This window comes from Erithacus rubecula, assembly GCF_903797595.1.
Source record: "Erithacus rubecula genome assembly, chromosome: 10".
In the NCBI taxonomy this organism is placed as follows: domain Eukaryota; kingdom Metazoa; phylum Chordata; class Aves; order Passeriformes; family Muscicapidae; genus Erithacus; species Erithacus rubecula.
In genome coordinates this window covers 27,553,530-27,581,142 of record NC_136662.1, presented here as the reverse complement: position 1 = coordinate 27,581,142, position 27,613 = coordinate 27,553,530, and the positions used below count along the sequence as shown (strand labels likewise).

The 27,613-nt window shown below is 56.2% G+C and overlaps 1 protein-coding gene across 3 annotated transcripts in view; it reads left to right on the top strand.

The window, feature by feature from the left end:
• CACNA1E (calcium voltage-gated channel subunit alpha1 E) overlaps positions 1-27,613 on the top strand; it is a 109,689-nt gene that overhangs the window by 11,780 nt on the left and 70,296 nt on the right. For all 3 annotated transcript variants that reach the window (XM_079313871.1, XM_079313872.1, XM_079313873.1), the window contains exons 2-7: positions 2,635-2,901; positions 11,090-11,195; positions 11,616-11,755; positions 22,695-22,798; positions 23,530-23,682; positions 23,777-23,958. In XM_079313871.1, coding sequence (XP_079169997.1) covers positions 2,635-2,901; positions 11,090-11,195; positions 11,616-11,755; positions 22,695-22,798; positions 23,530-23,682; positions 23,777-23,958 — 952 coding nt within the window. The remainder of the gene's footprint in view (positions 1-2,634; positions 2,902-11,089; positions 11,196-11,615; positions 11,756-22,694; positions 22,799-23,529; positions 23,683-23,776; positions 23,959-27,613) is intronic.

Genomic DNA, 27,613 nt, shown 5'->3' with positions numbered 1-27,613 from the left:
GGAGGTGGGGGAGCTACAAATAATAATTGATTCGTTTAGGGCAATGTCTTGCCTGGACTGAATCGAAGGGACTGTAATTAGTCTGTAGCTGCTGTGGCCACCTCCTTGCCTGTTGTTCATAGAATGAAGAGCCAGGGTCACTCTGGCTGGCTTGCTGGTGGCCTGGGAAGAGTTTTGGGAGGGATCTGAGTATCTGTGCTCCACTCTGTGCTGCAGGGTGGTGGTGAGGTAGCTGGGCACTTGGTGAAAACCCCCAGACAGCCCATGTTGGTCATAAAGATCACTGGAAGGAGAGAGTTAAGAAGGGAAGCAGCAGCTGGGTGTCACAGAGAGGACTCACAGTGCCTGGGTCGGTTTGGGGCAATGATCCCACAGCCCTTTTTACACTCCTGTTATCTTGCTGAGGAGGATCTGAACCTTCCTCTTTCTCACCCAGCCACCCAAGGGCTCCTGGCAGTGCACCCATGAGAGTCTGGGCCAGAAAAAGGCCCTTCAGCCACTGTAGTGCCTGTGAAGGGGGAAAGTCCCTGGTCAGGTGTTGCCAGACTGCACAGAGGGAGAGGAACTGGCCCAAATGAGTTAGTGATTGATGTGATTAAGAACTGGATTTCTGTATGTATGATTTTATTTTATTTTATTTTATTTTATTTTATTTTATTTTATTTTATTTTATTTTATTTTATTTTATTTTATTTTATTTTATTTTATTTTATTTTATTTTATTTTATTTTATTTTATTTTATTTTATTTTATTTTAATGCCCCAAGCAGTCTTGGCTGCCCCACAGCAGGTTTGAGGGACAGGGCAGCAGTCACTGTGTTTGCAGAGCAGGTTGTTGGTGGGGTGGAAGAGGGGAAAGCATGACAGGGACATGATGTGTTGTGCTGCTGGCTGGAGCCATGGGTGGTTTCCTTGTGGGAAATGCAGGTAGTGAGTGTCACAGGCCCTGGGGAGCTCTGTTGCCTCGGGGTTTAGCAGGAGGGGTGGGGGACTCTGCCTGTGAACAGTTCACAAGGTGTGCTGTGTGCTGTGCCCTGTGGGTACAGAGGACTTGGGGACACTCCTGGGGGTCTGGGGGTCCCCTGTGTGTGCCAGGAGGGCAGGGTGGGTGGGCAGGCAGCCCCCCCACCAGGGCACGGCCCAGCCCAGGGGACCCTGGGCATCCCCGGGTGACCTTGGCACACGCGTGGCTGCAGCATCAGCAGTGTCCTCAGCCCCCTGCCCTGTTGGGGTGCCTGGGGTGGGGGCGAGCAGGGTCAGAGACATCCCCCCACCCCCACGGGAGCGCCTGCAGGGACACATCCAGCCCGGGTTGCTTACACCTCTTGGATGAGCCGCTGTTTGGTCCAGACAGCATCGCGTGTCAGAAGGAGAATACCGAGGTGTGGAGGCTCATCTGTATGCGAGTGAGCAGGAGGGCACTCCCCGGGCACCCGCCGGCATCGGGCAGGGAGCCGGGAGCCTCCAAGAATCCCAGAGATGGAGGAGGATGATGCGTGAGGCCAGAGAGAGATGCTCCGTGAGGGCTGAGGTGGGGTGGGGGAGACGCAGGGAGGGGAGCCCCCCTTTGCTCCCCGATTTAGCCACTCACCTAGGAGCACCCGCGTGCTGGAAAGCCCTCTGCAGCCAGGGCGGGGGGTGCGTGTGCTTCTGGCAGGGTGGGGGCTCCCCCATCGCCTTTGTTCCCTTCAGACCCACCCCTCGCCTCTGATTTTCCTTTGCGGCAGCTCCCGTGCTTGCCAAAAGAACGCGCTGGATGGAGCGAGGGAGCGAGCCGGGCGTGTTGCGCGTGTGTGCGCGCTTGTGCGCGCCTGTGTTGCCACTGACTTCATTAAAGCGAGCTGTCCCCGAGCTGCAGAGGCGCGGCAGCCTTTAATTCCGTGGCCCGGCTCCTGCGGGAAGCCCTGCGCGCTCCTGCCCCGGCAGCCGAGGGCCGGACATCCCCCCCGCCCGGGGCTCAGCCCTCCGCCCTGCCCCAGCCAGCCCGCAGATGGGCGGCCGGGCTCCCGCAGGATGCTGAAGATGGAGTCGGGAGGAAGGAGTTGGACACTTGGCTCCAACTAGGCTGGACCGCGCTGCAACCTGTTCCCCCGGCCGCGGCTCTGCGCTGGGTGCTGTTCCGAATTGTGCCTTCCTCGCTCTGCCGGGGGGTGGCTGGAAGGGCTCGGATCCCTGCCCTTGCCGTGCCTGCTCTCTGCTCGCCTTGCGGCAGGGCTGGGGGGCTCGGAGGGGCTGGTTTGGGCTGGCGGGCAGAGCGGCGGGGAGGATGTGGCTGGGTTTAACCCCTTGCTTCGGGGGGGAAGGCGCTTAGGGGCTGAGCGGGGGGCTCGGGCACGGAGGAGGGCTCGCTGCCCCACTGCCCGGTGGCCGTGCTGGGGGGCCGGGGGCTCGGCTGCTCCCCGTGCCGTGCCGTGCCGGAGCTGTTGAGCCGCTGCCGCACGCTGCCACCTCTCCTCCACGCGGGTCCCTGCTCCCCCGAGGGATGGAGGAGAGACGGAGCTGAGCATCACCCGGAGAGGAGGAGGGGGCTGTGGTTGGGACTGCGCCCCGCAACCCCCTCCCTCTTCTCTCCCACCCCCCTCCCCCCGCCGCCTCGGTGCTGCTGCTTTGGCTCACCTGTGTGTTTTCTTCCAGGATGGCTCGCTTTGGGGAGGCAGTGGCCGGCAGGCTGGGCTCTGGAGATGGGGGCTCCGACCAGAACCGGAGCCGGCAAGGAGCTCCTGCCCCTGCGGGAGGGAGCCCGGGAGCCTTCAAGCAAACCAAAGCTCAGAGAGCCCGGACTATGGCTCTGTACAACCCCATCCCCGTCCGGCAGAACTGCTTCACCGTCAACAGATCGCTCTTCCTCTTTGGGGAAGAGAACATAGTCAGGAAATATGCCAAGAAGCTCATCGACTGGCCATATCCTTTCTGCAGCCCCTGCGAGCCCCCACCGGCGCTGCCCGGATTTGCCTCGGTGGCCGCCCAGGACACGTGCGTGTGGCACTATCGGGCAGGTAAGGTGTGCCCGGAGGGGTGCCCCGGCCCCCGGGGGTGCTCTCCTCGCCCTGTTGCTGCTTCCCCTTCTGCCCTCGGCTCCCTGCCTGCTCCTGACAGGAGCTGAGCCCTTTCTCCCCCCTGGGAGCCCCCCAGCCCCTCCTGAGGTTTGGATTTATTAGCCCCCCCCGTGCTGATAGGGACGGGTGCTCTGATCCCTGCGTGCTGTGGGATGCTCTGTGTGTGCGCCTGGGGAGGGGGGGGGGTAGTGGCCTTTTCTCTGTGCCTCGATGTCTTGTGGAGTTTTGTCACCGCACCCCACCCGCAGCCACCCGGGAGCCCACGGATCTCCAGTCCCTGCTGGGTGGTGGCTCTGTCCCTCCTGTGTGTGCCCTCTTTGCTGCAGATCACGCCTGCCAGGGGCACAGCCGTCCTCGCCCTGCAGCCCCCGGCCCCCCACGGTGGCTCTGGGAACGGGCTGCCCCCTCCCTGCGGCAGAGGGAAGGATGTTGGAAACCTCTGGCTGTGCCCCACAGCCCTTTTTGGCAGGGGGAGCCCTGATTTCATCCCAGGGACCCCTCTCCTAGCGCAGGGTGGAGGGTGCAGATCTCTCCCACTCCTCCATCCTTTCATACCTCCCCACGCGCCTCTCTCTCCTCCCACCCTGCCTGTGGGTGCCCCGGGCGCCTTGGCTGCTGCCCAGCACCACAGCTCTCAGCCCCACACCAACCTGGGCTCCATGCCTACTGCTCCCCGAGGCAGCTCCTGGGCTTTGCCCCCGAGGGGGAGCAGAGCCTGAGAACTTCAGGGTGGCCGTGCTTTGGCTGTAGGAGCCTCCCCGTGCCGGGCTCTGCAGCAGCGATTCCATGCGGCTCCCGCTGCTGCCGCTTTCCCTCCCTGCAACTTGTTGGTGGAGTTCCTGGCTCCTCTGCTGGGCACAGGAGAGCTTTCCCTGGTGCCAGGCAGCAGTGCCTAGCTTTGGTGCAACAGGTACCTCGGGGGAAAGCCCCTGGTGAGGATTACCTGCCCTGCAGAGCATCGCAGGGGAATTGTCCCTTTGCAGCTCCCACATGTCAGATCAAGCCTTTGCCAAGCAGGAACCGGTCCTGCTTGGGGAGCTGTGACATTTCCAGGCTTGAGAGGGTGACCTGGGCTGGAGGGGCTGAATTCCCCGTGGTATCCCTGAATCTGCCCCTCCTGGCAGGGTGGCTGCAGGGCTGCTGGTGCGGCGGCGAGCTCGGCTCAGCCCTGCAGGGCAGTGGCCAGGCTTTTCCAGAATATGCCAAATTATTCCTGTGCTTTCCCAGTGTGGTGTGGGAAGGGCTCTCGCCCCTCCAGCCTTTGTTGGGAGCCAGAAAGAGCTGGGGTGCTGCCTCTGGCCTGGCACTCCCGGCGTGGGCTGGGGTCCCGTGCCGGAGTGATGTCTCATCTCCAGGCAGCCGCTGTCTCCTAGAGACTGGAGCTCCACCACCACATGAGCAGAACTCCCCAGCATTATTCTCCCCTGGAATTTGCAATGCATGAGGAAGATAGGCTCATTTTGTGGGGTTTTTTTTCCAGAAGTAAGTGACATATTCCCGTGTGAGTGCTGGGAACAGGCGTGCTCCAGGCACGGGAGCTCAGTGTTCCTGCCTATCCCCCACCCTGCTGCCATCTCCTTCCCAGAAAAATGCATCCACCCTGGATGTTTCTCTGCACCACTGAAGTTTTGAGGGCTTGGGAACGGGCAAGGCCTTTTGGTAACAAGTTTGGTTAGGTTGGCCAGGCCAGTTGTTCCCATCCTTGTAGTTGTAGCCTGGCACAGGCAGCTGGTGCCATTTGGTAGGGCCAGGAAAACCATGTGAGCACCTCAGCTGCCTGGCCTGGAGCCCATGGCATCGCTCCTGGGCGAGGGTATTTTGGGGAAGAGAGCTCTGGATCTTGGCCATAGTCAGCAGGAGCTGCTGGGAGAGTGATGGGCTGGTGCTATGGGTCAGGGCAGGAACAGCACCAGGGAAAGTCAAAGGGGCTGGAGAGGAGCACAGGGCGAAGTGGAGGCTCTTCTTCATCCAGCTCTGGTTGACTAGGTAATAGGGCTAAAAATATCTGGTGATTCAGGCCTGGATATCTGCTGGGTAACTGTGTAATTATAACCAGCAGCCTCTGCAGTTTGGCTTCCCAGTGTAAATAGGGATGATGCATGGAGGAGAAGGAGGAGAAATACGAGCAACTGGGATGGGGATGCAGCTCCACAGGAGGCAAATCTTTGCCGAGTTCCTCTCTGGAAAGCCCAGTTGCCTCCACTGGAGCTGCTCTTTTAAAACTGGTCCTGCCCAAACCACAGGGCACCTGCTGTTTTGGCTGTAGGAACATCTCCTTCTCTTCTCCTTGGGAAATGCAGCCTTGTCCTCCTGCCTGCTCTGTTCCTGCTGATGGCCAGGCCTTTCACCCTGATTTCATTTATTTGGCTGCCTGGAAGGCTCCAATTCAGTTAGTACATGAGATGGGCTGCAGCTCATCTAGATCTGCTCCGTTCCTCATCCACTTAATCACATTTGACCTGGATAAGATCCCTCTCCCGCCCCAGGAAGGCCAGATGACATTGTGTGGCTCTGACTGTGTCCCCAAGGACAGCATCTGGCTGCAGGCTGTCCACTGCACCTACCCCCAGTGTGGCAGGGAAAGAGGATGGTCCATCAGGACCTTGCTGTTCCTTGTGGTGAGGGATTTCACCTATCTCAGCCCCTTTGAGGACCAAATCTGGTGTTGGGCTGGCCTAGAGCAGCTGGAGTGCTCAGAACCCCAGGCACATCCCCATCCCAACAGCCAGGAGGATTTTGCTCCATGGGAAGCACACTCCTGAGTGCCTGAGCTGTTTTGCTCACCAGGACTCTCAGTGTGACCTGATGCTGCGTGGGCAGTGCCCCTTGGGAGCCCTGGTGATGTCACACCCCACCTGGCCAAGCATCTCCTGCACCTTGGCTTCTCCCCAGCTGGGATTCCAGCAGGTCTGCCTGCGAAGGGAAGAGCCTGCGCCATGTCGTGCCATCCTTGGGAGCTCCATCCTCACCCTCCCCTAGAGCTTTTCCCCCTCCCCACCTCCCAGCCTGTTTTCTGTGCCCTCCATTCATCAGATTTTAGGAGGTTTTTTTTTTTGGGAGGGGCGAGTAGGTGTAATGGCAGGTCCATCTTTTTGACAGCCGGGGAGAGCGAGGCTGCCTGTCAGATGGTGAATTTAAACAGAGGCAGCTGTTGTCATGGTGATGCCAAGTTGCATCCTGTTGCTGTGGCAACCAAAGTTAAAAAACTGATGTTAAGGCAGGAAAATCACATGATGTGGTCCTTTTTTGTTTAAGGAGGAAAAAAAAAAAAAAAAAAAGGAGGAGGAGAGGAGAGATGATTTGATTTCCAGGGTGAGGTGGGGGAGAAGAAGACGCTTCTCCATGGAGCTGTTTGCACGTGGCAGGCAGGCATCCCACATCCTGCATCCCTCATCCCTATGGGAGCAGCAGCAGTGTGGGCAGCTCTGCCCTGGACTCCTGACTGTTGCTGCTTTTGCTTTAACCCCTGATGGAAACCAAACTGCTGCATTTTGGAGCCATAAAAGCAGCTGTGGCTGCAGAGAGGGAGTGTGGTCTCTATGTCCATGCAGAGGGATTAGGGCAGGCTGGGTGCTCCAGGACACAAGCACAATCCAAGCCCACATTCACTCTCATGAGCTTCTCTGGAGCAGACACACAGCAGCTTGTGTTCAGAGTGGGAGGATTTGAGGTCTGGATGTCACTTTGTTTTAATCCCCCCCAGCATGGATGGGCTGGGGGCACTGGGTGACAGGACACAGGGATAGAGACAGGGACCACAGCTCTGTGGATGATGGACTTACCAGTGGGCAGAAATCCCTTGTGTCCTCAGGGACAAGCCAGGGAGGTACTGTGGGGATGGGGTATCCCAGAGTTGAATTAGGGCCACTGACAGGCTTTGCTCTACTTGGCACTTTTGTTTTTTCTTAGAAACCAAAAACCTCACATGCCCGCAGAGTTGTGGATGCCCTGGAATTGTTCAAGATCTGGCAGGATGGGGCTCTGAGCAGCCTGGTCAAGTGGAATGTGTCCTTGCCCATTCCAGGGGTTTGGAACCAGATAACCTTTAATGTCCCTTCTGACCCAAACCATTCCATGATTCTGTGAATACAGCCTTGGAGAGAAGGTGCTCTCTTTCCTGCTGGGGTGTGGAGTTGAGAGGAGCAGGACTAGGGCATCCCAGGGGTGGATGCTGAGGATGTGGACCTTTCATGCTATGTCTGTGTGGACAGACAGCAGTGCTGGGATTGGGACAGCAAGATGAAGCCTGCAGGTGTAGGAATTGAGCAGAGAAAGCCCCTCAGAGCAGCAGCTCCACGGGGAGGTGTGAGGAGAGGTGGGAAATAGAGACATGACTTTCTAGGAGATGTTGGAACCTGGATGGTGCAGGCATGGACAGGATTTAAGTTGCTCCTGCTCTTTTGGTGGCACTGGAAGGAAGGATGCCCCAAGGCCCATGTGGTCTCACTCCTCTGGCTTCTCTGCTCCTTCCCCACCTGCCTGCCCAGGAGTGAAGGGACTGGGAAATGGTGGGATGGAGGGGAGCTGTCCATAGCTCCTGTCCTTGCTGGCATCTGGGGAGGGATTTATCTTGTACCCAGCCTCCTGTGGAGATTGTGTCAATGTCCCATCAGCACCAGAACCCATCTCCAGGCTCTGGAGCTGGGCTCACTCCCTGTCTTAACAAGATGGGTGCTCTGAGTGGGCTGGTTTGTGCCTCTGGCTGGGGAGGAAGGTGAAGAGGAAGGTCAGAGCTGGAAGATCTCCTGGTGGCTGAACATTTCCCTGCCAAGGAGCTCCAGCTCCAGGCATGGGGTGAGCCCACAGTGCCTGCTCCTGGGCTGTGGGGGATGCCCCCATGGCCTGGGGTCACTGTCCCCACCCCAAAGGCACCCGTGGAGCTGCAGGTGTGGCGTGCACAGGGATCAGCCAAGTTGCTAAGGAAACAAGTCAACGGTGCAGGAGAGAGAGCATGGAGTAAAGGAGATAAATCAATAAGAAAACCTATTTTTATCGGCTCCCTAATGATCCTCCAGGAGAAGCCAGACGGAAGAGGAGGAGGAGGAGGAGGAGGCTGGAGGGAGATGGGCTCTTGTTACTGGGCCTGGAGGGAGGTGAGGGCTACTCTGCATTTTGGGTGAGCTTGTGTAATTATTCATCTGATTTAGGAACAAACAAAGCACTGATAGAGGATTGTCTGGTGGGCTCCAGCCCCGAGGGAGGATACTTGGCAGAAGTAAAGAGTGGGGATAAAATATCCCTCAGTTCAGCCAGATGTTCCTGCTGTCCCTTGAGAGGTTCTTTTCCTCTTGTTCCATCAGAACCTGGCACAGCTGGAGCTGTGGGGGCTGGTTTCCACGGCGCTGATGGCTCACACAGCTCTGGATGTACTAACCAGGCTCAGCTCCTTGAGAAACTGGGCCAGTGGGGTTTGGGGAATCACTTTTGGCAATGACCTCGTGCTTAGGTCGGTTCTTTGGGGAGCGATTGCCCTTTCAGGCTCAGCCTGGTTGAGCTGGGCTCTGAGCACCCTGGCCCGGTGGGAGGCGTCCCTGTCCATGACAGGAGATGGTCTCTAAGGTCCCTTCCAGCTCAAACTGTTCCTTGATTCCATGGTGTCTGTTCACCCACCTGCTGGAGGTGGGGCAGGAACGCGGTCCCGTGCAGGGGTGTGACAGATGTGCACCGTCCCCGTGCTTTGAGCCAGATGTTGGGGACAGGTGGTCCTGACCCCCCCAGGCACTTCTGAGCTCCCACACTGCCTCAGTTGTGTTTTTCCCACCCGGGTGTCTCTCCCACAGCGGCGGTGGCAGATGCTGGGCGGACAGACGGACAGACGGACTCTCCGCGCCGCTCCCACACTTCTCATCTAGGCAAATGTGCCTGGTGCCTGGGGAGCTGCTGCCCCGCCCCACTAACACGCTGTTTGTCTCTTAAGCCGGTGCTAATTGCTCGCAGACTTTCAGGAAAAGGACACGAAAAGATCCCAAATTGGCTGGTGGCGCGGGGCCAGCGCCGCGGCCGCTGGAGCCAGAGTGGGATGCAGGGAGGGGATGTGGCCTCTGCCGGAGCCGTGCAGTGAAATATTCCCTCGTGTCGAGCCCCAGAGGAAAACTTGAGGAGTCTGGCCCCCCTTCCCAAGCACAGGGAGCCGCTCCTGCTCCGTGCCTGGCTGGCAGCAAGGTCTGAGCCAGCAGCAGGGAGCTCTGCAGCCTCTCTTTGGGTTTGCCTCTAACTTAGCAACCATTAATTTCACTGAGTGGCCTTTTAAATGCCTTGGATGTATCCTTCCTGGCTCTTCTTCCCACCAGGTTAAATACATCCCAGCTCCCACGGGCTCTCCTTGGATGCCTCTCCTGGCCATCTCTCTGCAGACCTGTTTCCATGACCATCCCTGCCTCTCCTGGCCATCTCTCTGCAGACCTGTTTCCATGCCCATCCCTGCTCCTACCTTGTCAGTGTGCCCAGCATTGCTGCTGCTGGGATCACTTAATGCTTTCCCATTTTCCTGGGAAACTGGGCTGTCTTCTCTAGCCTATGGGCTCTAGGCCACTGGTTGAAAGCATTTCACTGTAATTGGTGGCCAAAGGATGAGGTTGGAAAAGACAAAATCACCCCTTTTCCCAGGGCTGATGGGACAAACATTGGACACCTCCTTGCCTGAAACATCTCAGCCTGAGAGTGTTGGGTCTGGAGAAGCCTGGTGAGGTGGGGAAGGGCTTAGCCAGCTTGGGATAGTGGGAGTGTGGATGATTCCTTCATGGGCAGATCCATCCCAGGTGTGAGATCACATCCCCTTTCCACAGACAGGAGTTTTGGAAAGGTAGCAGTCCTCTCCCTGGGTGGCTGCTGGTGGCAGTGGTGCCAGTAATAGAGCTGTTTTGGCACAGAGGGAGTGGAATCAGGGGTGTGCTGCCTGCTGCTGTATTGCTCCACATTTAGTTATTGAGGACAACTGAGCTTTTATTGTGAAGAATTGGGAAAGATGGATGGCAAGTTGGAAAGATACGGCCATCCTGTCATTTGGAAGTGCTTTGTTTCCAGAGCTCGGCAGTGGGCCAGGCAGGAGAGTGCTCCATGTCCCTGCCATGAATCAAAAGGCAGGAGGAAGGTGAATTTGGGGTGCTTTCCTGGGCATCAACCTGCCCTTTCCTTCCTCAACTCCTCAGACACCAGTACCTGCTGCCACTTGTCCTGGCTCAGGGTGGCTCCTGGAGAAGGGGTGTGTGAGACCTAGACATGGATGGAGGGTTAAATATTGCCCATAAGGGTCCAACCACATCCTGTTGACAAGGGCATGCTGCCCCTTGGGGTCTTTGAGCTGGGATATGTCCACAGGGAGTTTCCACCCTGCCTGAAGTGAAGCTCAGAGCCAGGTGCCATCAGTGCCTCGAGCTGTGAATGCTCAGCCAAGTGCTCTGCAGCTCCCTGTGCCACCTGGGCTCATCCTGCTGCCCACAGGGTGCTTGGCAAGGGCACACTATGCACTGATCCAGGACTTGCAAGGGATGCTCCATCCTTCTCAGGTTGTGCAGGGCTTCCTCCCATGGGGACGTTTTGGGACAAGGGCTGGTGATACCTTGTAACAGCTCCCTTTTCTCAGCCCCATCTCCTGCTGATTGGGGATGGAAAAGAGAAGGAAAACAGGGACATGTCAACCCTGGCCAGCAGTGTGCCATGCCAGGGAGATCATGCCAAGGATCATGCCAAACCTTCTTCCAGCCAAAGCCCAGCCTGGTTGTCCTGCTTCAAGCCTTGTGTCCACCTTTTGGGCTCCTTGCACAAGTAGCATCTCTCTCCCAGGGTGGTTTTCATCCCAACAAAGACCTCTGGTTGATGTTCTGTGAGCTCAAGGAGGAGGTGGTGGGGCCCAGATCTTTAGGGAGAAAGGATCTCTCCTTCATCCCTCATTTCCAAGCAGCACCAAGGTGGGCTTCACCCTCCTGAGAGCAGCGTGTGTGCATGTTCCCCTGGGGAAAACAGCTGAAATGAGGGGTGGGCTGGAGGGTTGGGGGTGTCACCTACCTCTTCTCTGCTCCTTAACTCCCCTCCACTCCCTTTGAGTACATGATCCTGGCGACCATCATTGCCAACTGCATCGTGCTGGCCCTGGAGCAGCACCTCCCTGAGGATGACAAGACGCCCATGTCACGGAGATTAGTGAGTACCCCGTGTCCATCCCTCTCTCCCTGTGCTGCTGGGCTGGGGGAGGAGCCAGGGGCAGCCACCCAATCCTGCCAGGCAATTTCTTCTGATTTTGGGGAGGCTGGACAGGGGGTTTCCTCTGGGTCTAGCTCCTCCAGCCTTCCTGGGGCTGCTGGAACATATTCCTTCTCTATGGAAAGGGTTCAGGAAAGTTTAAACCCCTTAAAAGGGGAGGGAAGGACCTGAGTGTGTCATAGTCACCCTCTTTTTATTTCTGAGGTTGCTGCTGGCTGAGAAAGAGCCAGGAAAGCCCCCAGAGGAGATGATGGGTCCAGGGAAGGTGGGATGGGAAGTGAGTTGGGTCAGTGTGAACTGCCTGGTGCTGTGTTAGCTCAGTCTCCCCCTCTCACTGGGTCACTGATTTCACTCTGGCAGGAGAAGACAGAGCCCTACTTCATTGGGATTTTCTGCTTCGAGGCTGGGATTAAGATCGTGGCACTGGGGTTCGTTTTCCACAAGGGCTCGTACCTGCGCAACGGCTGGAACGTCATGGACTTCATTGTGGTCCTCAGCGGGTGAGTGGGGTGCTGTGGGGCCACTGGTGGGGTGGGCTGGGCTGCAGGGCTCGTCCTGGTGAGGACACAAGCTCCAGGATGTGGGGAAAGCCCCTGGTTTGCTGCTGTCAGTGGTGCTTTGTTGTCCTGATGAGGGAGGGGAGGATGGTTCTGTGCTGGAGGTGTTGGCTTGGCTGTGGTCCCTGATGGTGGGATGAGGTTCCCTATAGGGGCAGGAGGGCTGGCCCTGAGGCCACCATGTCTAGCTTTCCTCACTTGGTGGCCTGTCACCCACCTGAATACAAGGCAAGGTGAGGACAGGGTGGTGGCATGATCTAGATGAGCACCTGGATGTGGTTTGGGAGAGATTCTGGTCAAACCCTACATGGGGAGGGGGAAACTCTCTTCTCTTGCCTTCCCAAGCACTTTCCAGGCTTGTCCTGGTGCTGGGGGTTTGGGAATGAGGTCTGGGCAGGGTGCTCATCACCCCAGCGTGCAGCAGTGGGGCTGGGGGTGGTAGCACACAGAGCTTCACGGGTGCTGCTTGTGTCACTGGTGGTGTCACCTGCCAGCGACATGGCCCAGATTTGAGTCCTGCTTGCAGTGTGCTGGGCTGTCCTAGTGACACAGAAATGAGCAGGGGCTTTTTTGGGCTTGTGCTAGCCAACACTGGCAGTCAGTTTGAGCCAAAGCCCACCCAGGGTGAGCTCCTCTCTGTATGGAGACAGGTTGTGCCTGGATTGTGGATATTTCTTTTTGCCTGCTGATGGAAACATCATGCTCAGAGGAGCTGGTTTGATGTGTACAAACAGATGGTGCCCATGGGTCTGAGTGCTCCATGGGCTTTGCTGGGTAAGGAGCAGCTGCAGGGCTGGCTGGGAAACTGAGGCATGGGGACCAGGCAGGATGCCTGGGGTCTCCACAGAGCTTCCTGCTGCTGCACAGTCCTGGCTCTTGGCCTGCAGGGTGGTGGCACTGCGTGGGATGTGACACCTGGCTGGGTGTTTGGAGGAGGAAGGGGAATGCTGAGCCTGCCTCTGCTGGGGTGTGGTGGTGGGTGCTGCTTGGGACTGTGCAGGAGAGGAGGCTTGAGGAGAGTGTGGCTGGGGACATTTTGACTCTTTTGGTGCAGTGGGGACCGGGATGGCCTTGCTGGGGGGTGGGACCATGTCACCTGGGAGTGGAGGGTGTGCTGGGCTGGGCTGAGTGTGCAGGAAGCAGCCGGGGGCAGGGAAATGCCCATCACCTGTGTCCCCACCTGAGCACCCTGCGGGCCATGGGCCAGGGGGCAGCGCTGGGCTGGGAGGAGGGGCTCACAGGGACCCCTCCCGTCGCTCTGGGCTCGCTGCTGTAGCAGAGCTGGTGCTGAGTCAGCGCTCGGCGATTACTCACTCGCAGAACCCTCGCCAGCTCCTCTCGGTGCCAGGCTGAGCCGGGCCCCGTGCCAGGCAATCAATTGTCCACAAAGAGCTGCGCTGGCCACCCCGACAGGAGGGACCCATGTGCCCCCCAGGGCTGCCAGCCACGGGGCACAGCCCTCCAGCCTCTGCTGCCCCACCACTGCCCACTGGACCCTGATGTTTGCTCCAGCAGAGAGGAGCCCTGCCCAAGGAATGCTCCATCACCTGCTGGCTTTGCCCCAGCAGTTCCCACTGGCGTGGCATCACCGACCTGTTGGGGCAAATTCTGTCGTATGGTGGGCAGAGGAGAAAACCCATGGATTTTCATCCCGGGCTGGTTTTGGGGTCACTGGGATCAGCTGCAGCTCCTCCGTGCTGTTCAGCTCTTGCTTTCGCCCTGCAGTGGTGCCAAAGCTGTTCCCCGGTGCCACGGCTGCGCTTCCCATGGAGGAAACTCTCGCCTGTTTAATCTGCTGAATTATTGGCAAATTCCTGCAGCAAATAATCCTTGGCTGGCAAATGACTTGCAAACAGCTTGTGGGAGAAGGTTTGCACTTGGCGGCTCGTTCTGTGTTGCGTAAGGCGGGCGGCAGAGCCTGCGCCGGCAATTCGGGATCGCCTCTGCGACTCAGCCCTTCTACCCGGCGAATGTCACAGTGTCTGCACGGAGATTTCTGAGATTCGCTGGCCCTGGGGATCTTGTGGCTCATGGAGAGGCTGTGGCTGTGCTGGAGGGGATGTTGTGATTGGGAGTGCGGGGTAGTGCTTGGCCTCAGGATGTGCCTGGTGGGTTTGGAAAATGTCCATGTGAGCAGGATCCACCCCAGGATCCATCACACTCACTGGCCCTCACCCCTCCAATTGTGACACAGGATATTCCTGCTCATGGCTGGACTTATTTTTTGCAGTGTATGGATGGGAGAGGTCCTTATGCAGGTGGCATCATGGTCACAGACACCATGCTGGGATTTCCATGCACAGTGGGATTTTCTTCACCCTCTCCCTGCTGTAAATAAGCCTCACGAGGGATTTCTCCCATGAGCAGCCCCCTGGGACCCTGTGCAGGAGTGGATGGCACTGACTAGGGTTCAACTGCTGTTTGCTTCTTCTGTCAATAAATCAATTTTTTTTTTCATCTCAGTGGAAATCAACACCCACTTAAAACTCCCTGATGCTAAAGCTTCCACTGGGGAACTAATAGTCACATTTGTAAACCTGCTCTGTTTGTAACCTGTGGTTTCCAAATCATCATTGCTGCCTGAAAAAAAAAAAAAAAAGCAAACAAAAAACCACAGCCAGTTCTTCCTCAGCTAAAAATAATTTTATAGGAGAGTGTGCAAAAAATACCTTTACTTGTTCTGAGGCAGAACCATGAGGTGAACATCTACATTTTCCATGGGGTTTGGGGATGCTCACCTTGTCTCTGTGTGAACCAGAGCCAGCTGGGTGCTGAAGCTGGACTTGGGACCTGCTTGATGCAGTGTGACCTGGACCAAAAAAGGGGATAGTGGGTCAGAAAGGTCAGAGGAAGGTTGGTGACCTCTTAATTGGTGGTTGTGAGAAAGGGAGGCTGACAGAGCTTCAGCCACCAGTAACTGGAGCATGAGCTCCCTGCTCCCTGGGTGCCATTAGGAATAAAGAGCAAGAACCCTACAGCTGCCTTTGTCCCACACCCTACCTGATGGAACAGGAAGGGTTAAATTCCCTCTGCAAATATCCAGGTGGGTGTGTGCTTCACACACTCCCGTGCCTGAGCAGTATCAAAGCACCACTGGCTTTTTTTTTTTTTTTAATAGCAGCAATACAATAACACGTGAGAGGTGAAGGGGTGGGGGAACACTGCTCACAATGGGGAAAAGAATCCAAAGGGGAATCAAAGGCCCTTGTGAAGTTCTGCTCAGGAGCTGGGGAAGCAGCTGCTATAAGAGCTGGATCAATAGGCCAGGGTCACTCAAAGGAAGAGCTGCCGTCAGGGTTTGGGAGGGTTTAATAACAGCCAGCACACCTGGGTGCCTTTTGTGAAGCCCTTGGGCATGGTGGTTTTCATTAGAGGGTTTTGTGGGGTGGAGCATGGCCAAGGGAAAGCAGGAGAGGAGGATTGCTGGCGCTGACTCCATTCCCTTAGCAAACCCAGAGCCAGCCAGAGGGCCACCAGCCTGTGCTGGAAAGCCTGGAAAGTTTCCTTTTCACAGCTGAGTTCCCCTGTGGGAGAGGCAGGGATGTTTTGCCCTCAGGTATTTAGTACACAACCCCAGTTCTGTGTGTTTGGGTGCTCTTTTCAGTCTTAGAGTTCCAGAGATGGAAGGGGGATCCTTGAACAGACACTGGCAGCAGCTGTATCTGAGAATAGTGACATGTTTTATGCACTGGTTTCACACCTGGTGGTGTGGGGTGCTGGCCCCACAGGTGTCTGGCTCACCAAACAGATGTGAGAGCACACACAAGCACACCTGGGCTGGGAACAGGCTCTTCCCAGGGCACCCACACCTGCATTTCCCTAACCCAGGGACTACAGTGCACACCCAGGCAGGGAAGCTTGGGGGAATGGATAAGAGATTTGGAGAACAAGTGTGGAATCAGCACAAGTGTGGAATCCAGAGCAGCATCCTGATGTGCTTATCCTGCTGCAGCCTGAGCCACTGCGAGGAGTGCTGTCCTATAGGGATAAACCAGCAAAGAGACAAGCCCAGTTCCAAAAGCCCAGCAATACTTTGATCACACCACACAAGACCTTTTCCCCCTTCTTTCCCTTCATTTCCATTCACAAATGTTGGCAGTATCCAACCTGATGCCCCTCTTCCACTCCTTTCCCAGCTCTTTCCTTTCAGGACAATTAGTACAATGTTTGGTGCTTCGTTTGGATGAATAATTAATTTCCCAGCTCAGAGAATGATTCGTGTGCCATATGCCACAGCCCTGGGACGTGCACCTCTGACAAAGGGCAGCACCCCTTCCCTGGCTGGGTGAGGAGGGAAAAGGCTTCCTGTGTCTGGAGATGGGGGTGGAGATCCCTGGGCCGGTGTTGGGAAGGATGTGTCAGGAAAACCTTATAAATATGAGTGCCTAGCAAAAGATTTTGAGAATATGGAAACCATGAGTGAGATTGAAATGAAAGCAGTTTTCGACTGTGTGGCTGAGAGCAACAATGTGGATATTTGAAGGACTCCTTCCTTTGTTTAGATAATTCCAGATACTGCAAATGCCAAATAGCCAGCAAAGATCCTCTCCAGGCATGACAGGAAGGGTCCCAGATAAGGTTTAGAGATAAGAAAGCAGTAAAACATGGTAATGTAGCAATTCCTATAGGTTGCATGCAAACGTTAGAGAATTTGTATCTTGTATTAGATTGGTCAGTGGGAACTAGAATATTCAACATAGAAGAAGATTTATTGTGTTGTAAATGGGAAAATATGTCTCTTACTTCCCTCTCTTACCTCTTAGAACTCTTACTACCCCTACTCTCTTTCTGCCCTGCTCTGCTGGCAGCTCCCAGCTGAGCCCTTTTCACCCACGCCCAATGCAATAAACATAATAAACAAATAAAATTTCAAGACCAGAATACGGAGAGCCCCTGAGTTTGTCCCCCAAAAGACTTCCAGAGGCAGGCAGAGCTGCAGCGCTGCCTTTGGGGCAGCCAGGCATCCCGCGTGCCGCTCACGGGATTCCCGACTGCATCCATCCCGGCTCCATCCCTCCCGACTCCATCTCTCCTGCTCCATCCCTCCTGCTCCATCCCTCCTGCTCCATCCCTCCCGGCTCCATCCCTCCCGACTCCTCTTCCCTCCCGACTCCTCTTCCATTCCGGCTCCATCCCTCCCGGCTCCATCTCTCCTGCTCCATCCCTCCTGCTCCATCCTTCCCGCTCCATCCCTCCCGCTCCATCCCTCCCGTTCCATCCCTCCCGCTCCATCCCTCCCGGCTCCATCCCTCCCGGCTCCATCCCTCCCGCTCCATCCCTCCCGTTCCATCCCTCCCGCTCCATCCCTCCCGGTTCCATCTCTCCTGCTCCATCCCTCTCGGCTCCATCCCTCCTGGCTCCATCCCTCCTGCTCCATCCCTCCTGCTCCATCCCTCCCGTCTCCATCCCTCCTGCTCCATCCCTCCTGCCTCCATCCCTCCTGCTCCATCCCTCCCGTCTCCATCCCTCCTGCTCCATCCCTCTCGGCTCCATCCCTCCTGGCTCCATCCCTCCTGCTCCATCCCTCCTGCTCCATCCCTCCCGTCTCGATCCCTCCTGCTCCATTTCTCCTGCTCCATCCCTCCCGTCTCCATCCCTCCCGGCTCCATCCCTCCTGCTCCATCCCTCCCGCTCCATCCCTCCTGGCTCCATCCCTCCTGCTCCATCCCTCCCGTCTCCATCCCTCCTGGCTCCATCCCTCCTGCTCCATCCCTCCCGGCTCCATCCCTCCTGCTCCATCCCTCCCGCTCCATCCCTCCTGGCTCCATCCCTCCTGCTCCATCCCTCCTGCTCCATCCCTCCCGTCTCCATCCCTCCTGCTCCATCCCTCCTGCTCCATCCCTCCCGCTCCATCCCTCCTGCTCCATCCCTCCCGCTCCATCCCTCCCGGCTCCATCGCTCCTGCTCCATCCCTCCCTCTTCTCTTCCCTCCCGGCTCCATCCCTCCTGCTCCATCCCTCCCGTCTCCATCCCTCCCGTCTCCATCTCTCCTGCTCCATCCCTCCCTCTCCTCTTCCCTCCCGGCTCCATCCCTCTCTACTCCATCCCTCCCGACTCCATCCCTCCTGCTCCATCTCTCTTGCTCCTCTTCCATCCCGCCGGCTTCCCGAAGCGGCAGAGTGAGTCAGTCCCTCCCACGGGGCTGCCGGTCCCTGGGGGCACTGCCTCCTCTCCAGGCACCCCAGACACCCCAGCTCCTGCTCTGGGGGCATGCCCTCGTTATGCTGTGGGGGTAAAGCTTCTTTGCACCTTGCTCTGGGAGATGGGGTGAGGGTGTAAGCCTGACCTGAGGGGAGGGGCAATGGGCTGTTTCCTTCTCATCCTCGGTGGGAAGGTGGGATCAGACAGGTGGATGCTCTGGGGTCTTGTGTTCCTCCTTTGGCATGGCTCTGCCCTCACCTGTTCTCTGTTTCTCTCATGGGGACAGCTCTCCTGTCTGCTGTCAGTGGCTTTAGGTGTCCACCAGGTCCTGTATGTGCAAATGCACTTTTATCAGCATCACCTCACCCTGCCAAATCCTGTATCCACTGAGAGGCAGTGTGGGGATGGAGGCAGGGGGGGATATGGGGCTTGGCCGACCCGCAGGGTCCAGAACAGGGGATGATCCCTCATCCCCCAAATCCTGGGGGCTTCTCCAGGAAGGGGTGGCCTTGGGGGATCATGTCACCCTCCAGATCAAAGGCTGGTAAAGGCAAGTTTCATCTTTCAGCTTCCTCACACTGCTCAGGGAGTCACTTGTGCCCGTCCAGCCCTCTCCAAGCTGCTGGGAGGGGTGGAGCAGGAGCTCTGCAGCAGCTCAATCCACCTGGGTCACAGCCCCAAAACCTAGAAAGAGCAAGAGGAGGTGATGGAGGCATTGACGTTGCTCTGAAGTGTGCCAAGGGCAGGACTTGGCCCTGGTGTCCCTGTCCCTTGGTGTCCCCAAGGCTGAGCTCTGCTGTGGCATCCTCAGAGTGGGTGACCTGACCCTGCTGGCCCTGCTCGAGCCAGGCTGGGACCCAAAAGCTGTGAGAATGCCCTGCTGCACATGATGCTGCCTGCAGAGAGGGCAGGGATGGATTCACCCCAGTGATTCACCCCCAGAGCAGGGCAGGAATGGGGTGAATTCATCAGGTAACTCACTTTCTGTGAGCTGTTTGACCAGTGTATTAATTATGAAGTAGTCTCCCTCATAGAGTCAGGTGGCAGTGCAAGCCTTCAGGGGCCTTTCCACTTAATTATAAATATTAATTTGCATGCCAGCCAGCATCCTGCCTGCCCCAGATTTTGGGCTGAGATTAGTCTGTCTCAGCCTATGCCTCTCTCCACCCAGCACACCCTTTGCTGGGACAGTTTGTCTGCATGAGCTTCAGCAGTGCTCCCTGAGGGGAATGCTTGAGAGGGGCTCAGTCTGGGGTCAGGGGGGGTGAATCAAGGGGGGATCTGATAATTTGGGGTTCAGCCCTTTGGCTGTGGTCTCTGGTGTGAAGCTCTTTGCAGTGTGGCCTGAGCTGTGTGCTGTCCCTTGGGGCTGAGGGGTGGGATGGGATGGGATGATGATGATGATGGGGATGAAAGCCCAGCAATGCACAGCCCCTGGCACAAGGGCCATGATGGATGCTGTACAATGGGACAGTGCCCCAATTCAGTGTTAATTTTGCCAGTGTCATTGAGCATCACTTGTGCTTTATTCTGCATGGTCCCAAAGAGCAGGGAATCCTTTAAAACCAGATATTTTTTTCCCCTTCTTTTGACCCCTGAGGGAAGAGATCTAAAGGTGCAAGGGGCTGAGCCTGGCTCTGCCAGCCCCAAAGCCCACAGGTATGGTGGCCCCAGCAGGAGCTCACTCTCCTCCCTGGAGCCTCCAAATAAATAAAATAAAATAATCACCCTGGTTGCAAACACAAAGCATTGGATTATTATTTTTTCCTCTCCTGAAAGAGTGTTTTTGTCTGCTGGTGATTGCTCACTATTCAATTATACTTTGGGGGATTAGCATATATTTCCCATCCTGCCTCCTCTCTCATTTGCATCCTTCCAAAAGTTCCTCTCTGCTCTTTTCTCCACCTGAAGTCTCTCTTCCCCCTTTCCTCTGAAGTAAAACTAACCCCTTTGCCTGGGTGACCTATAAAAACGCCTTCACTTTTTTTTTTTCCCTTCTTTTTTTCCTCCAGTACATATGATGAAAAGCATGAGATCATTGGGATTTTTATAGCCTAAATCTGGCAGCTTTTTTCAAATAACTTGGATGGTGAGATGTAATTTTAGTTTGGGTCCTTGCCTAAAAATAAAGAATAATTATTAGCACATCAGACGTGGATATTGTAAGTGATCGAAAAGGGTTTAAATTGTTCTACAGATACCAGAGCTGCTGCCCTGTGGTAGCACAAAGGTCTGTCACAGCCTGAGTTCCCTTAGGAGCTGTGAGAAACCTTAATTCAGAAACTGGAAGTTCTGGCTGATATGTTTAAAAAAATAAATTAATGAAAGGCTTGATTAGAGGGTAAAAAAACAATTGCCAGGTGAGATGTGCTGAAGTCTGAAGCTCAAGGTGTGTGCTTTGAGCAGTGGGTTTATAATTAGCAGTGGTGTGGTGGTGTCTGTGCCTACCAGGTTATCCAGGAGAGGGGATGTGTGGAACTTCCAGCCACAGGACGGCTCGGGGAGAGCATCCAGCATCCAACCTGGAGCTCGGTTCGCTCTTCCCAGCCTCTTTATTAGGTCTGGGGGTGCCGGGGGCTGCTCACACCGTGTGCCCCGCGGCTCTGGGCTGGATTTTGGTTTATCTGGGAGCAGCTGCGGTGTGGCCCCGGTGCCTCTGCCCGAGGCTGTGCCCTCACCTGTGTCACAGCAGCGGCTCAGCCCTTTGTCCCCGCCCGTGTGACAGGTCTGAGCGCAGCCACCCCGGCCCGGTGATCTGTCCAAACCTCCTTCCGCAAGAGCTCGTGATGTCCCCTGTCCCCCAGCGAGGACAAGGAGCATGTCACCTTGCCACAGAGGAGTCCCATTCTTAGCAGCTAATTTAGAGCAGGGAAGGAGTGCCCTGGAATCGCCCGAGCCTTGCCTGCAGGCTCAGCGCGCCGGCTCCGCAGCCCTTCCAACAAATCTGGGTTAGCCGAGGACTTTGCTCCGGTGAGGTGTGGAGAGGCTGCGAGGGCTCCACCTCCATCTCCCATCGTGGGGAGAGCAGAGAGCTGCGCATCCCAGCCCGGCTCTGCTGCCTTCCAGCCGGGCTGGCTTTGGCGAGCCCTCGGGGGAAGGAGGGGCTGGAGCCCGCATCCCGCCCAGGAGCATCCCCTGGAGGGGCTCAGTCCCGGCTGGAGCCAGCGCTGGGGCTGCTCCTGCCCCTCTGCGAGGCTGCTGGCACTCCAGGGCTGCCGCATGAGGATAAAAGCTGAAGGAGGGTCCCGGGGTTTCCATCATGCTGTTGGCACAGTGTGTCCCCTGTGCTGGCATTTGGTGTCCCCTGCTCTCGTTGGCAGGGTGTGTGAAGGGACAGGCACTGGCAGGGCTGTTCTCACTCCCCTGCATTGCCAAGTGGCCGTGCTTTATCGCACTTATTGATTTTGATCTTACAACCAATTTAAAAGCACGGCTCTCCCCAGCCTCTGGGTGCTCCTGATTTAATGAAGTCCCTTTTCTGCTCTCCTGTCAGCCCTGTGGGGTCTGGGCACAGGCTGGGGCACAGAGACTGTGTAGAAAGGGCTCAGGGGAGGGGAAAATGCCAGCAAGGGTAACAGATCCCTGTAAATATCAGGGATAAGCAGTGTGATGCAGAGGGGGTTGTGGGCAATGCATCCCAGCTGCTGCTGTGACCCCTTGCCCTGGGGCAGGGGGGAAGAGGAGACTGGGGGAAGGGGCTGAAACAACCTGGTTTGCAGATGTGAGAGCGTTCCTGCTGCCAGGGTATCCTAGGAAACCCAGGCACCTTTCTGGAGGGACAGGTTGGTACCTGCTGTACCTCAGGGAGAGGGTAAGAGAAAGAGTGCTAATTGCTCAGCACGCCAGAGAGCTGCTCTGGCCTGTAATTAGATGAATTAGTGGAACAATGACCCAATTTCCCTCGGTTTTTGGATTGCTGCAAACAACCCTGAGGTTGCTGCCTCCCTCTGTCCCGTTCTCCTCCCCATCCCCTCCTCTCCCACCCCCTGCTGCTCTGCCCAGCACCTGGGGACCAAGCTTGGACGGGAGACGGTTCTGCCAGCATCCCTGAGGTGCAGCATCCCTGTTCCCACAGCAGGTGCAGGGGCCCTGAGTGTTTCCAATGCTGGATTCAGTGTGCACCAGCTCTCTTCTGCCCCAATTTGTTTTCCAGAGATTTGGGAAAAAAAATAAAAATCTTTGTGTTTTAAAAGAAAACCTCTGGAGTCCTTCCTGTGCCTGCTGGTTGCCTTCCAAGGTCATCAAACTTTCATTACTATAGATTTTGGAATGTGTCTGAGGTTCTCAGCTCCTTCTCAACAATCCCAGAGGTGGGACTCTGAGGAAGCTCCATGTGTGGAAAAAGCCAGGGCAGCTGCTGGCTGGAGGTGCTGCACAGGAGCACGGAGGGGAGCAGCTCACACCTTCCTGGGAGGGAGGTCCCTCCTCTGCAGCTGGGATCAGCGGGGTGTTAGTGGTGTTGAGACCCCAGATGGGATCCATGGGTGGTGTAGGGCTGTTCCCAGCCATCCTGGGGTGTGGGGGCACTGCTGGGGGGCTGCTGTGTGGCTTTTTCTGGTCACAGTGACTCATGAACTTGGGTGTGAGAATCAAATGGGGCTCACTGCCCTTTGGGAGGAGTCGAATCTCTGCACCTGCCCAGAGACATGGCTCTTCTTCTCAGCCTGGTGTGACAACATGGCACTTCAGTGGCCAAGGGCTTTCCCTGGGATAACTGTGCTCTGTCCCTGTGTGCCCACAGCATCCTGGCCACGGCTGGGACACACTTCAACACCCACGTGGACCTGCGGACGCTGCGCGCCGTGCGCGTGCTCCGGCCTCTGAAGCTCGTCTCAGGCATCCCCAGTAAGTTGGATGCTCCTCATCTTCCTCCCAGGATGTCTGCACCCGTCCCTGATGTCCCTGGGGTGTGAGGGGTGCTTGTGCCACCTTATCCCCCCTCTCCATCTAGTGGGAGCTCAAAGGTGGCAGTGCTTGGTGTCCCCGGGTGGCACTGTCCCCTGCCCAGCCCGCTCTGTGCTTGGCACAGCCCGCTGGCAGCTCCTCTTCCCTGGCCAGAAGGCAGTGGGTGGATCCTTTCAGGACTGGAGTTTATTCAGGGGAGGTTGCTTGATCTTTTTGGGTTTTTTTTCCCTTTTTGTTGTAAGATTTTGTCTGTTGGCACAGAGGTAAATAAAGAAACTAGGCTGCTGCTGGCACCAGTGCTCCTGTCCCTCGTGCCCTGGGCACTGGCAGGGCTGGATCCATGCCTTAGGGGGCCATGAGGGGGACAGAGCTGCACAAGCCACATCCCACCAAGTCCAGGTGGGGCAAGGACAGGCAGGACATTGGAGTGGGGACCAGAAACAACCTCTGCTGGAGCTTTGCTCTGCAGCTTGGCTTTCTCTCCCCTGTTTTCCTCCAGGATCCTCCTGCCCAGAGGGATCCTCCAGGCTGTGCTGGCCTCTTGCATCTCTCTATTGACTTGTCCATCCTCCCTGCTCCCTGTTTTCCTCCTGCCAGAGCTGGGGTGGATGTGTCCCTGGAAGGGGGTTTGCATTGCTGTTCTGAGCTGTGCCCTTTCTCTCCTCTGCCAGGCTTGCAGATTGTCCTGAAATCCATCATGAAGGCCATGGTGCCTCTCCTCCAGATTGGCCTGCTGCTCTTTTTTGCCATCCTCATGTTTGCCATCATTGGCCTGGAGTTCTACAGCGGGAAGCTGCATCGAGCCTGCTACACAAACAATTCAGGTGGGGACAAAGCACCCTCTTCACATCCCACGAATGGAAAAAAGCTGGGATGAGCTGCCCCTTACCTCTGCCTCCATTGTGTCTGTGCCTGCAGGTGAACTGGAGGAGCTGGACCCTCCCCATCCCTGCGGGGTGCAGGGCTGCCCCCCGGGCTATGAGTGCCGGGAGTGGATCGGTCCCAACGACGGGATCACCCAGTTTGACAACATCCTCTTTGCTGTGCTGACTGTCTTCCAGTGCATCACCATGGAAGGGTGGACCACAGTCCTGTACAATGTGAGTACTGCTGCTCTGGGGGCTCTCTGGGGGTGGGGAGCTGGGGGCTGTGTGCTGGAAGCTCAGACGATCCAGAGTTTCCTTTGTGATGGAAATGGGGTTAATCCCTCCAGAAGATGGGGGACAGAGGGGTGTGTTCCATTTCTCCAAGGGTCTGGTCCCTCGTTGCAGAGAGCAAAACCTCGTGGGCATGTCCTGCAGTGATCCTGCTGCATGAAGGCTGTTCCTGGGGAGGCATCTTGCCTGCTCCTCCTGTGCTCCCCAGGGCAGCTCTGTGAGAGTGGATGTGGTGTCTGGGCATTGCAGAGCAGGCAGAGGATGTCTGGTGGCCTGGGAAAGCCTCAGAGCAGGGCTCAGACCCCCTCTCTGGGGCAGGCACAGCATATCAGTGCCCAGCAGGGAGCTGGGATCTTTGTGGGGATGGAGCAGGGAGTGGTTGGGCTGAGTTCTCATGGTTTGCAGCTGCTGGAAGCTGCTGATGCCCCAAGCTTGAGGGCAAAGCTGGGGAAAAAAAGCTCCAGGCGATCCCAGAGTGCAACATGGCCGTGGGCGACTGGCCATGGAAGCATGTTTGAGTTTGTGGGCTAGAACAACCGTGCCTGTTCTGTTCCCAGCCTAATTTCAGCATCAATTTTGGCGTCATTGCACTGGGAATGTTTTTATACCCTGGTTCCCATAACGCCCGAAGATTTGCAGAGTGGCATTGCTCTGCGGGAGGCAAATGGGATGGCATGTGGTGGGGAAGCTGCTTCAGGAGGGGCTCTGTCACTGGGAAAGGCTGCTAAACCCCAGGCCAGTGCCAGGCTGTCAGCACTGGGGCCCCTGTGTTGCTCAGTCTGTCACCTCTGGGGGTGCAGGATGCCATGCTTGGACAGATGGGTTATGAAACCAAGGCTGGAATAGAAAGGGAAGAGCTCATTGCAAAGGCTTGACCTTTCCACAAGGATTTGGTTTTCCTCTTCCTTAAAGGAGTGTCAGGATCCTGCTGTGTCAGTGTGGGAATTAAGCAGGATTGAACCACCTGAGCGTTCAGACCAAAAAATTTCAATTTTGTGTCTGTTTCTGGTGTGTCAATGGGATTAGAGACTTACCCACAGCACCTATTGCCCAGCTATAATTGAATATATCAGGGAAGGTGTTTCCCCAGTGCCCTGGGCAGCTGCTCCCACTGTCATATCTGTACATGTATCTGCACATGTAGCCTGTGGCTGGTGCCAGGCACCTGCTCTGAGCCTTGCTCTTGTGCTAATCACTACAAAACCTGCTTCCATCAGTGCTTCCCATGTCTCTTCCCAGCCCCTGGAGCCTGCAGCAATCAGCAGCAGCACTGCCCGTGCTGGAGTCCTGCTGGTGGTGCTTGAGGGGATGGGGAGCAGACTGGCAATTTATGGTCTTTTAGGGGCTGGTTTGAGTGAGTCTGGTCTCCTGCTGCTTAGGGTGTCCTTGCTGGGAAGGCTGGAGCTGATCCCTTCAGTGTCTGGGATTTGCTGATTCATCACCCAGGAGCTGGGAGCTCTGAAAACTGCACCTACCCTACAGGAACCCCTATTTACTACCCCAGCTGCTGAACTGGGGGCTCTCTGGGACCCCTGTGGGGATCCAAATCATCTTCCCAGCATGATTAGCAAAGCTGGGCAGATGTGCTCTGTCACTGATGCTGCTGTAACCCTCTGTCACCACATTCCCAATGGCCAGGACCATAAATAAGGTGCTTCCCTTGCCTGTTTCTCTTCAAAGAACCAGCTGTTACTGACCAGTTATGGAAAGGAGCTTCCTTGGCTTTTAATTGAATGAGAGTTTGGGGCCTTGGTATCATTAAATGCTGCTGATTCACCTCAGGGGGTGGCCAGAGTTGGTGTTCCCAGCAGTGCTGTGCTGCACCTCCTGTCCTCCCCAGGGACTCTCAGGGGGCCTCAGGTTGTGGGTTCTTGGTCCTTTTGCTACTTGGAGACAGAAAAATTGATATTTATTATTATTTTTAATAAAAAAAAGAGGGATGCACTCCCTGGGGGATGCAGGAGGAGGGCTGGAAAACCACAGGGTTGCTCTGCCATCACCTTCATCAGCTAGGGCAGCAAGGCAGAGCAGGCTCCTGCTGCTAACCAGCATGGAGCTTGGCCAGCCCATGCCCCAGGTTTGGGGGGTTCAGTGGGGCACTCTGCTTTCCCACCAGGATAGAGCCATGGGAGGCTGTGTCCTTGAGGATTAACGCTGCAGGGGAGAGGGAGATGGCAGCAAAACCACTTTAGCAATCTCTCAAAGAAATTGCTTACTATAGAATTCCCCTGTGTGACTGCATCATGATTTTAAGATCTGTTTTTCCACAATTCTACCAGATCTGGGAGTGTGGCTTCTGGAATTTGCAGGCAGCATTACAACAGGCTAATTTCCACATGGATTATTTCATCCCTGTGCTTGCTTTGTGTTTTCTTCATGTCAGCTTTGCCTTCATGGAGTAGAAATTCACAGTATGGGTTGAAATAAAAGAATTGTAGGGTATTGTGGCTTTTCCAGCTCCTGTCCCTGGGAGACTTTGATTTCTTTTGGAGAGGGGTTTGACTTTGAGACTGCCTCTGTGGTCTGAAACAGGGGCTAGGAAGTATTTTGGTTTTTTTCTTCTCCTGGAGCAGACACCCCTTCCCTGGGCTGGCTCCAGACCAAGCCTGATTTCTGTAGGGACCAGAGGGAAGCACACTTCTGGCAAAGAGACTCACTGTCCTACTTCCCTGCCTCTGCAGCCCTGCTGGCGTGGGGCAGGGATGCATTTTGTCATTAAACAGTGCTGCTGGCTCTGGGGGGATGGCAGTGCTGCTGAGGGGCACAGGTGACCCTGGTGGCTTGGGATGCTCAGCCTGGCTCCCACCAACCCAGGGAGCAAAGGGGTGAGGAGTTTGAAATGGGTATTTCTTGCAGAATGCCAGCTCGAGAGGCTGCATTTATTCCCTGCAATTGTTTGTTTGTGTTCCCCTTCAGAATTGCTCAGCTGCTGTGCTTGCAGGTAGTAAGGAGGAGCCTGGCTTGCCAGGATCTGACACTCTCCTCTGAGATGGGAAGGAAAACACCCGTGGCAAGGATGTGCTGGGGGCAGGGGGGCTCTGTGAGGGGATGCACAAGGGGGACTTTGTCACTTCCCCACAACTCCCTGACAGGAGGTTTGGACCAGATGGGGACTGGTCTCTTCTCCCAGGCAGCAGGGTGAGAAGAATTGCCCCCAAGTTGCACCAGGTGAGATACAGATTGGATATCAGGGAAAACTTCTCCAAAAGTGTCATCAAGCCCTGGCACCAGCTGGAGTCACCATGCCTGGAGGGATTTGGAAGATGTGCAGATGTGGCACTTGGGGACGTGGTGGCCTTGGCAGGGCTGGGTTAATGGCTGGCCTCCATGACCTCAGAGGGCTTTCCCAGCCCAAACACTGTTCTGATTCCTGCTGGCACTGCTCCCAGGCTCTGAGCCAGCTGCTGCTGCCCTGGCTGTCAGCTTGAACTCCTCATCCTCTGCTGGCACAAGGGACTGGGACCACAGGGAAGCAGGGAGGGCCAAACAGCACAGGGAGCCTTAGGAGATGCCAGGGCTGAGTGCTGAGAGTACCCACTGCTTCTGGTGCTTTTCCTTATATCTAATTTCAATCTCTTTGAGATTAAAACCATTACCC